Below are 11,761 nucleotides of genomic sequence, written 5' to 3'. Positions count from 1 at the left end.
CGATTGTTAATTCAATTTTATTATTTATTTATTTTTTTTTCATCCCATGAATACTTTATTTTCAATTATTATTGTATTAGAAAAAAAATTAGATCATGTTAATATTATAAATAACAATAACAATAGTAATAAATTAAGTCTATTCGAATACTCTCGTCAAGTTCACGTTTAATAAAAATCACCATATTAACTTGTTGTCTCTTAAAACCTTAAAAACCCACATATGAACCAATAAAGAATAATAACAATTAAAAACATGGTTCAAAAGTACTCAAAAGTGTAGGAAATATATATAATAATATGTATATTTTATACCACATCAGATATCCCCACACTTAAACTTTTTTCGTCCTCGAAAAATATAATGCAATGGAATCATAATTCAAAGTCGATCTTTAAATATATAGGTTATCTTTTAAGCATAGATAAACACAAAAACCTCGATTGCCGATATTGTTGTCCACCTAAACCCAGCCACCAGCCTATCAAGCCCCCAATTGCATTAAGCGTTTTAAAGTTCAAAATATACGGCTACATCTACCTCATCTCAGACAAAGAGAGCTATAAAAACTAGAGTCGGAGCAAACTGGCTCGACAAATCACCATAAGCCAAGGACTCGTTGATGGTACTAATTAGATGCACTCGGTGAAATTTGATGGATGAATGGTCCTGTGGAGGTCGTACGAGCTATACCTAAATATTATTGGACTTTGTCCTATAAAATCCTAATTTGATACTTATTGACTAAGAACCTTCGAGGCCCAATAGTGTATCCTCAGAGTCACTATCCCCTTGGTAACATGTAAACTCTAAGTCCCGTCTAGTATGTGCATCTTTGGCCTCTTTTACTATTTTTGAGAATGCTTCTTTGGCATTTTAGAATACATAACTTTCTTCACAAGCATTTGCTTTTCTTGAACCAACTCTTGGAATACACTTTCAAAACATACTTTTTTTTATATTACCATAAAATATATAACTATTTCTAAGCTCGTAGAAAGATGGACATGTGGTGTGTGCTGGTTTGAGTGTATCTAAGTATAACCATCTCAAAGTTTTTAGATTATGGTAATCCTCCCTAAGCATCGACATTCGGTTTCACCGTTTTTTTTCATATTATTAAATATATAAAATCTGCTAAAAAGGATTATCAAATCAAGTTAGGCCTACCGACACATCCCAAATTAAGTGCGCCATCTTTTATTTAATCTCATATATAATAGTAGTTTTAAAAGATCAACCTTAAACAATAATATCATTTTCTATTATGTGCAAAATAAATTTTCGAGACATTTTTTTTATATAACTTATTTTATTTTTTTCGTTTTTTTTATTTATCTATTTTTTTTTGAATTTTTTATTTTTTATTTTTTGAATTTTTTTTATATATAAAAATCTAAAAACGTCAGTTTCCCATCCCCACACTTAAATTTCACATTGTCCTCAATGGGAGATAAGAAAAGACAAAAATAAAGCAGAAATAAAATAAAACAAGCATAAAGAAAATGGAACAGACTCCCCTGGTAATATGGCAATGATATGCGTATGTCATGTTCCAATAAAGCGATCGTATAGCATTTCATTCGCGGCCGTAGCTTTTGGGTGCCCTCTACAATCAAATAAGCTCAGAATGCCCCCGCCCGAATGGAGATTGAGTACGAACGAATGTATCCAAACCTGCAACACAAAGCTCAAAGCACCCAAAGCAGACATCAAATAGACTCTAAAAACTTAAAACAAACTCAAAATAAAATAATAATAATAATAATAATAATAGAAAAAATAAAAATATTATACAAACTCGACACTCGGGTATTTCCCGAGGCCTATCCCTATCAAGCAATCAAAGTAGGGATGTCGAGGAGAAATACATCTTCCTCAACCGAATCAACCGGCCCACCGATATAATGCTTTAACCTATGGCCGTTCACCTTCCACGATCTCCCCTCATGATTAACTAACTCAACTGCACCGTGCGAGAATGCCGCCTTCACCGTATACGGACCAACCCATCTCGATCTAAGCTTACCTGGAAACAACTTTAGACGAGAATTATAAACCAACACACGATCCCCACACTTGAACTCTTTCACTTTCCTTAACTTTCGATCGTGTAACGCCTTCGTACGCTCCTTATAACTCCATGATCTCGCATACGCCTCATCTCTCAGCTCCTCAACCTCATGAATTTGGAGATATCGGTTTTTCGCAGCTTGGGTCAGGTCAAGATTAACGGCGCTCAATGCCCAATATGCTCTATGCTCTAACTCAACCGGTAGATGACATGCTTTCCCGTAAACCATCCTAAAGGGTGTGATCCCAATAGGCATTTTAAACGCTGTACGAAAAGCCCAAAGTGCATCATCCAACTTGTCGGACCAGTCCTTTCGGTTCTTGCCGATAGATTTCTCTAAAATTCGTTTAACACCTCGGTTTGCATTCTCCACTTGCCCGCTCGTCTGTGGATGATTGGCGGTGGACAATCGATGGGTGACCCCATATCATGCCAACACCTTCTCCATCTGGGCATTACAGAAATGTGTGCCCCTATCACTGATCAAGGCCTTGGGAGTACCAAACCGACAGAACAACCTCTTCAAGAATCCCACTACAACTCGGCCGTCGTTAGTGGGCAAGGCTTGAGCCTCAACCCACATGGAAACGTAATCAATAGCCACGAGAATGTATCGGTTCCCTCGAGAAGACGGGAACGGACCCCATGAAATCAATGCCCCAAACGTCGAAAACCTCACAAACCTGAATAGGGTTTTGGGGCATCTCATTATGGGATGAGATGTTACCAGTGCGCTGACATGCGTCACACTGTCTGACAAACTCGTGTGAGTCTTTGAAAATCGATGGCCACTAAAAGCCGGAATCTAAAACTTTCCTAGCGGTGGAAGACGAACCATGGTGGCCTCTAGTTAAACCCTCATGACAATGCCTAAGAATCTCCTGTCCCTCTTCCCTACTCACACATCTCCTCAACACTCGATGGGCGCCTACACGAAACAAATACGGCGCATCCCATATGTAGTGGCTGGCGTCTGCGAAAAACTTCCTCCTCTGCTGATAACTCATGCCCTTAACCACTACTCCTTCGGCCAGATAATTCGCAATGTCGGAGAACCATGGCAGACCCTCCTCTTCAGCACTCACATATAAAACTAGCTCTCTCTCAAATCTCACTCTCACCATCATCAACGACTCATGGGGGAACTTATCCCCAATGGCATCCTCTCTAATCTCCTCTCTCTTCGGATCCTCAAGATGTGATAAGTGATCCGCATCTACATTCTCCGCTCCCTTTTTATCTCTAATCTCAATATTGAACTCGGAAAGTAAGAGAATCCATCGTATCAGGCGAGGCTTGGCATCTTTCTTGGTGAACAGGTATCGCAATGCCGCATGATCAGTATAAACGACGGTTTTGGACAACACGAGATAAGAACGAAATTTGTCAAACGCGAAAACCACTGCTAGAAGCTCCTTCTCAGTAGTCGTGTAATTCTCCTGAGTGTCATTGAGGGTCTTACTCGCGTAATAGATAGGATGGAAGTTCTTGTCCTTCCGCTGACCTAAAACAGCCCCGACTGCAAAATCACTAGCGTCGCACATGAGCTCGAAGGGTAAGCTCCAGTCGGGTGCTACTAAGATAGGGGCGTTAACTAACTGCCCCTTAAGAAACTCAAACGCCTTCAGACAATCAACATCGAAGTCGAATGCAACGTCCTTCTCTAGAAGGCGAGTCATGGGCCGGGTGATCTTCGAAAAATCTCTAATGAATCTACTATAAAAACCCGCATGCCCGAGAAAACTATGAACGGATTTCACACTAGTCGGTGGAGGAAGTCTACTGATGGTGTCGATTTTAGCTCTGTCTACCTCAATACCGTCTCGCGAAATCTTGTGCCCGAGCACAATACCTTCTGTCACCATGAAGTGGCACTTTTCCCAGTTCAACATCAACTTAGTCTCTATGCACCGCTTCATCATCCTCTCAAGATTAGAAAGACATTGATCGAATGAGTCTCCATATACCGAAAAATCGTCCATGAAAACCTCCATGGAACTCTCGATCATGTCTTGGAATATCGCTACCATGCAACGCTGGAAAGTAGCTGGAGCATTACATAACCCGAAAGGCATACGTTTGTACGCGAAGGTACCGTATGGGCATGTAAAAGTGGTCTTTTCCTGATCCTCATGTGCGACCGGGATCTAGAAATAACCTGAAAATCCATCAAGAAAACAGTAAAACTGTCGTCCCGATAGACGGTCCAACATCTGATCGATGAACGGAAGAGGAAAGTGGTCTTTCTTAGTAGCGTCGTTAAGCCTCCTGTAGTCGATGCACACCCGCCAACATGTGACTGTCCTAGTCGGAATAAGCTCGTTACGTTCGTTAGTGACAACTGTCATCCCTTCCTTCATAGGGACAACCTGAACGGGACTCACCCATGAAGAATCAGAGATGGGATAGATCAAGCCAGCGTCGAGGAGTTTGATAACCTCCTTCTTGACCACCTCCAATATGTTAGGGTTGAGCCTCCTCTGAAGTTGGATTACAGGTTTGTACTCATCCTCCATGAGTATCCTGTGCGTGCAAAAGTTGGGGCTGATGCCCTGGATGTCCATGAGTTTCCACGCAATAGCCTGTTTGTGTGCCTTGAGCACATCAACCAACCTCGATTTCTCATCATCCGCCAACTGAGAAGAAATGTTGATGGGTAAATCGGCGTCACCGTCCAAGAAAGCGTACTCCAAATGAGGAGGTAGCTCTTTAAGCTCGAGGGACGGTGGTGCCTCAATCGATGGTCTCTCCTTCGGTCCCTTGGTGCTATCAGCAACCGTGAACACCTCGGGGTATTCAGGAGGTGAGCTAACAAGAATGCTCAGGTCGTGCTCCGGGGGAACATCAACCTCGTCCTCATGATTGAGCAAATCTGTTCCAGAAATATAGTCAAGACATCGTTCGAACTGAGATATAAACATGTCAAGAAAGTAAACGGAATCGTCGACTACTGGAGTTTCTCATTGATTTGACGACATCGAAGGTGACATTCTCCTCCCCTACACGAAGTGTAATTTTTCCGTCGAAGACGTCAATAAGCGCTTTAGCAGTACGCAAGAAGGGTCGTCCCAAAATGAGTGGGACCTGATCGTCAGCCTCCATGTCAAGAATAACAAAATCCACGGGAAAAACGAATTTATCGACTTTAACGAGTACGTTTTCCACAATTCCCCGCGGATATTTGACCGAACGGTCGGCTAAGGATAAACTCATGTGCGTTGGGACCGGCTCGCCAAGGTCTAGCTTTTTATAGAGAGAATATGGCATAAGATTAATGCTAGCACCTAAATCAGTCAACGCGTAGCTCTCAGTAGAGCTGCCAAACAAACACGGAATCGTGAAGTGTCCCGGGTCTGCTAATTTCTCTGGCAGCTTGTTCTGGACTACCGCAGAGCATCCTTCATTAAGACATACAGTCAAAAGCCCCTCCAGCTTCTTCTTATTCGAAAGAAGATCTTTTAAGAATTTAGGATATTTAGGCATATGCTGGAGTGCCTCGACAAATGGAAGATTGATTTTTAGCTGTTTAAACATGTCCAAGAAATGTCCATATTCCTGCGCTTACTTCTGCCGCAGAAGACGAGCTGGATACGGAACTCGAGTAAGATCGACTTCGGGACTCTTCTTATCTTCAATCTTCTTCTCAAAAACTTTCTCTACAGGAGACTCAACATTTGACTCCATACTTGCTAGGACTCGCCTCTCGTGCCTCCTCACAGGAGTCTCCATCTCTATATCCTCGTCCACCGGCTCCTCATCATCTGCCGGCGACTGCTCTCGATCACCTCCTCTGCCACTAAGGGTGGTTACCGCCTTCAACTGTGCCTTCGGGTTACGCTCGGTGCTGCCCTGAAAGGCTCTGACCTGCTTATTAGGTAGCATCTGCTTCATCATCTCATCCACCTTTCGAGACATCTCCAAAAATGACGACTGCTGGTTTTTCAGTAGGGTGTCGTGCTCACCCAGTCTCTGCTGTGTGTTAGTATCTCTGTCAATAAGGTGAGAAAGCATGGTATATTGCTTAGTTAGAAGCTCCTTAAGATCCGGATCCATGCCGCTACTCTTCCTCGCACTCGAACTTCCTACTGCCTCTGGGTCACTAACCTGCTCATGCCTCTGCTGAAAACCTTGAGCATTACCTCCTGACCTCTAACCATAGTTGGAGTTATTTCTCCATCCTGAGTTACCGTAGGCATTCGCTCCTCGATTTTGATTACCTAAGTAGTCCACCTTTTCCTGTTGATCGACCGGGCAATCAACTGTATCGTGCCCTCCGCGACAGATTTCGCATTTCTGAGCGATCTTCTTCAACTCTCGGATATCCTTCTGCATTTCCTCTAAGGCAGACGCGATGGTAGTATCATTCGAGACCTGATTGATGCCTCGAGCGGAAGAGGTGGTGGTTTTAGAAGCACCTCGGGTGGACGGCTTCTGCTGCTCGGCTAGGGCGAAACTCTCAAACAACGACTCACACTCATCTATATCCAGCTTCTCTAACATGTTTCCTCCAGCTGAAGTATTGAATCTCTTCTGCATCTCAAAGGTCAACCCGTTATAGAATTTCTTGACTACGGCCCATTCGAGTAGACCATGCTGGGGGCATCTACTAAGCAGATTATGGAACCTTTCCCAAGCCAAAGAGTATGGCTCGTCAGGGTCCATGCGGAAGGAACAGATCTGATCACGAAGTCGCGAGGCCTTAGATGGCGGAAAGTACTTCTTAAGGAATTCAGCTTGAAGATTATCCCAGGTAGTGATGGACCCAGGGGGAAGGTTTTCCAACCACGATGAAGCACGACCCTTTAGAGAAAATGGAAAAAGATGAAGGTAGATAGTAGCACGAGTTACGTTGGCAATATTGAAAGTGTCGCAAATACGAGTGAATTTGTTTAGATGGCCAGGCGCGTCCTCGTCTTCAAGTCCGTGAAATGGGACAGAATTAGTAATGGAATTCATGACGTTGGTCGGAATCTGCCAGTTATTAGCATCGGGCATTGCCGGACGTGTGATAGAAGACCGTCTTCCCATAACCCCCTCATTCGCTCTCGAGTGAACCGTACGCCTAGGGGGGGTTAGCGTCACCCATATCTAAAGTGGAATCAGAAAAGTGTACCTTGCTTTCGCGTAGAGCACGTGCAATCTCTTGAAATCCCTACGGCGCTCACGAAGATCTCTCTCGGGTTCGTCTAAAGAAGTGAACTCTGGTGGTCCTAGTGAACGTGTACGTCGCATATGCTGAAAAACAAGTATAATAGTAAGGACCCAAGCTTATCCCTAGAGCACACAAATTACAGTCAAGGCACAGATAGCAATCAAGAGGAATTAAATAATAAAATAAAATAATTAACTAAAACTAAAACTAAAAACAAATAAAAGCAAATAGAAACTAGTTCGCTATTACCAAGTGTCCCCGACAACGGCGCCAAAAACTTAATGTGCGCAAAGTGGTATATAAATATATAGCAAATAATGACCACGCACAACGAGTAATAAAAACCTAGAATACCCTAAACCAAACCACTAGCAAGATGCAAGTGAACCTATCGGGTAGAATAGCTGTGGGAAGATCGGGAATATCGAACCCTAGAGACACTAATTTAAATAACGATACTAGTTCTAATAGCTAATTTAAAGTAATAATTAAGAAAATATATATTTTTGGATTTTTATTTATTTTATTTTAAAAGCTAATAATTAATTATACTAAATACTTAAATAAATTAAAGTAAACTAGAAAAATTAAATTATCGAATAAAAACTTTAGCAAATTCAAACATGGGAGCAAGAGTTATCTAGGCAAGGAATCCGAATTGTGACGACTCGGGCTTTTATCAGTTACGGAAAAATGTTATGGGAACCGGGAATCTAAAGATATGAAAATCTATGAAACTTAATGGATCCTTAATCACTCTCAAGGTGTCACCGAAAAAGAAATCTTAGAGATCATGTAAAAACACCGGTTTATTAGTTCACCTGTCAGTTTACCAATTATGATTAATTACCCTATAAAACAGCTAACCCGTCGGTTTCACTATCTCAATGCACCAAAGTACACAGGGTGGTTTTGAATAGTTTAAAGGACACGGGTAAACAGTGAAATTAAGGCAAAAACAGGCAAACCTCCTGTCAGATAATTTAACCTAAAACCAATACAACGCAGACAAACCCGACTACTTATCACCTGTCGGATATCTAAGTATGTAAGAATATAAACTTCTAATAATATGCTAAAAATCAGTTTCTATGGTGAATGAGCTCAGTAAACCATAAACAAGTTGCAAACACACAGTAAACAACCCTAACATGCAACCTATAATCGAAAAACAATCAATCAAGTAACATGTGAAACATTCATTCAGACACAAATCAAAAGTAAATACGCATGAGACACATCCAATAAAACTAATCAAAACTTTTAATTAATCAAAATCTCATAAACAAAACCCGAAAACCGACAAGTCCAAAGCAATCAACAAAACATCATCACAAGCCTAGATAACTAAAAGGTTTTAGCCAACAATCATGTTCGAAACAAGAAAATAAATAAGTTTAACAATTGAGTTCATAATAAAATAATATGTTCAAACCAAGAAAAATGAATGGTTGTTGATTTCTTTATTTTGATTTACCTTTCTTTCTTTCTCTCGTGACCTCACACCCCAACAAAACAATACTGAAAATTGTTTTTAGGTTCTGCTCCTTGTGACTTGCGGCTGTTGTATGTCTCACTCTTTTTCAAAATCCCACGTAGAGATAATAATTATAATGTGATGCTCTTCCTTTGCGCCGCCCCTCCAAATCGTGTGTAGGGTTCTTTTTCTTTATAATAATATGACAATAATAATAAATGTGGTAGTTCTGCTTTGTGTGGCCCTGTCCGTTTCTTCCCAAAGCTTGCGGCCCAAAACAAATTTGATGTGCCCAATTATGCCAACCGACAAAACAAACTAACGATTGTTAATTCAATTTTATTATTTATTTATTTTTTTTCATCCATGAATACTTTATTTTCAATTATTATTGTATTAGAAAAAAAAATAGATCATGTTAATATTATAAATAACAATAACAATAGTAATAAATTAAGTCTATTCGAATACTTTCTCGTCAAGTTCACGTTTAATAAAAATCACCATATTAGCTCGTTGTTTCTTAAAACCTTAAAAACCCACACATGAACCAATAAAGAATAATAACAATTAAAAACATGGTTCAAAAGTACTCAAAATTATAGGAAATATATATAATAATATGTATATTTTAGACCACATCAGGCGTTCCAAGGGAGATTGTGGAAAATAAACTGCAGGTTAATCCAGCTTTTACTCCTATTGTTCAGAAGAAAAGGAAGATAGGTTCGGATCAAACGAAAGTAATGAATGAACAAGTTCAAGATCTGTTAAACGCATGGATCATTAAAGAAATAAGATATCAAACCTGTGTTGCAAACCCTGTCATAGTTTCTAAGAGTAATGGAACTTGGCGGATGTGCATTGATTTTAAAGACCTAAACAAAGCTTGTCCTAAGAATTGTTATCATTTTCCAGAAATAGACTTAAAAGTAGACGTGGTTGCTCCCTTTAAATTTAAATGTTTTCTTAATGCGTACAAAGGATATCACCATATCCGCATGGCGGCTGGAGATTAAGACAAGACTGCATTTCGTATAGAGTAGGGAACATTTTGTTATAAAATGATGCCTTTTGGATTAAAAAATGCAGGTGCAAAGTGTCAGCGGTTGATGGATGAAGCATTTAAAGATCAGATTTGGCATAATTTGGAAGTTTATATGGACGATTTGGTAATTAAAAGCATTGAGGAAGATTAGATGCTGAGGGACATCAAAGAAACATTTCAGACCTTGAAAAGAATCGACACGAAGCTCAACCCCAGCAAATGTTTCTTTGGTATGGAAGAAGGGAATTACCTGGTTGCCATAGTCATAAGTGAGGGTTTTAAAGCTAACCCAGATAAAGTCCAATAGATTGCTCGCATGCCTTCACCATCTTCTCTCAAGGAAGTTCAAACGTTGAATGGTATATATTGGTATCGTTGAACAGCTTTTTAGCCAATCATGCTTCCAAATCATTTCCATTCGTTTCATCACTTCGCAATTGTTTGAAAAAAGCACACTTTAAATGGACCGCAGAAGCCGAGCAAGCGCTCTAAGAGGTTAAAAATGCCTAATGGAGTTGCCGATGTTATCTGCACCAAATGATGGTGAATCATTGATAGCGTCGATTAATATAAACAAGTAAAGATGTCCTTTCGATCATGCCACTAGATTACGAACATGTCTACTCTGACGACGTATGATCATACTATGAGGATGATGATGGGATACCAACCAACCATAAAAGCAGTAAACACATAATTCATATAGTAGTCAACAATTAATCGAGCAATATCACAATCACGCAAATAATGGAATTGGTTGAGTATAATATTATGATAATTTCTAATATGCATAATGCCCCCGAAACAAAAATAGGAAAAAGGGGATGTGATTACTCACCTTGAATAAGGTTGGCGGTAACGTGAAGATGGTAACGGTTAAGGCGGTCTAGTAAGCTCCACGACAAGCTTCGACGATATGTCCTAATTTTTTATGGCATAACTAAAATAAATATTTTAACGATATAAACGAATAAAACATGACATGATGGGTTTATACGGATTTTGGATTTGTAAGACATTAATTATATTTGGTTTATTGGATTTTAATAATCCCTATTGAATGACATTGACCAATAATCTTTATTCATTTTATCACCACTATTGGTCTCAAATTTATAAAAGTTGGCCCCCAATGGTCCTCTATTAAAAAGGACTTAACGGCGTTATACTTTTTTCCGAATTTCAAACTAATGTTTGTCAGGCATTTGATTGGAAAAATGATACAATAGGATTGATGTAAAACTTAGATCGAAACGGTGATCTAAATGACTTGATTTTTGTTTATTGTACATTCAAACAGCCGTATTGAAACATTGTTTCGTCGTTTTGGAGCATCATTCGAACTACGTTTTACATCAATTGACCGTATCATCCTTCCGATCAAAATTCATAAATCATTAGTTTGAAATTCGAAAAAAGTATAATGTTGTTAAGTCCATTCTAACTGCAAACCATATGCCAACTTTTTTTAAATTGACCGCCGGTGGTTATAAAATGAATACGGATTATTATCGGCCAATATATTTGATATGGATTATTAAAATCCAATAAACCATTTTATTTTATAGTAGAGTAATAAAGTGAGTTAAAATGAAATCAATTTATATATTATTGCAAGTTATTATACGACATTTAAACATATATAATAAAATGCCAACTTAATATTACATTTATATTTATATATTAACGGAAAATTTGTTTTGAGAGTTTAGCGGTGGTCGGTTTATTAGATGAGTAAAAATTGAAATAAATATATATTAATGACATGTGTATGTCTATATATATATATTACGTATGTGACACCCTCATCCCTAGATTTCAAAAAATCTCTTATTGTACATTACATACGTGACACCCTTAACCCTAGATTTCAAAAAACACGCGGTGACAAATTTATAAATTATTTCAAATCGTTTCCATCCTAATTAACCGTTACGTCGATTCAACCATCGTGACCGTCACCATTTGCAGACACATACTTCCTTTGAATTGAATTGAAATACACCATT

The 11,761-nt window shown here is 39.2% G+C and overlaps 1 protein-coding gene across 1 annotated transcript; it reads right to left on the bottom strand.

Annotated features, from left to right (window-relative positions):
* Positions 1 to 1,836: 1,836 nt before the first annotated feature.
* On the bottom strand, positions 1,837 to 2,331 carry LOC143560468 (uncharacterized). The gene has a single exon (XM_077048763.1). The coding sequence runs from the start codon at positions 2,329 to 2,331 to the stop codon at positions 1,837 to 1,839; it is 495 nt and encodes a 164-aa protein (XP_076904878.1).
* Positions 2,332 to 11,761: the final 9,430 nt, after the last annotated feature.

The sequence above is a fragment of the Bidens hawaiensis genome, unplaced genomic scaffold (assembly GCF_021521415.1).
Source record: "Bidens hawaiensis isolate Kalapana, Puna unplaced genomic scaffold, B.hawaiensis_p1.1 tig00020336_1, whole genome shotgun sequence".
NCBI lineage: Eukaryota > Viridiplantae > Streptophyta > Magnoliopsida > Asterales > Asteraceae > Bidens > Bidens hawaiensis.
The sequence above is the reverse complement of the archived record's forward strand: the minus strand, read 5'-3'. Positions and strand labels throughout refer to the sequence as shown.

Bases quoted from the DNA above. Each gene is read 5' to 3' on its own strand.
- LOC143560468 (XM_077048763.1), bottom strand. From the start codon at position 2,331: ATGCCTATTGGGATCACACCCTTTAGGATGGTTTACGGGAAAGCATGT.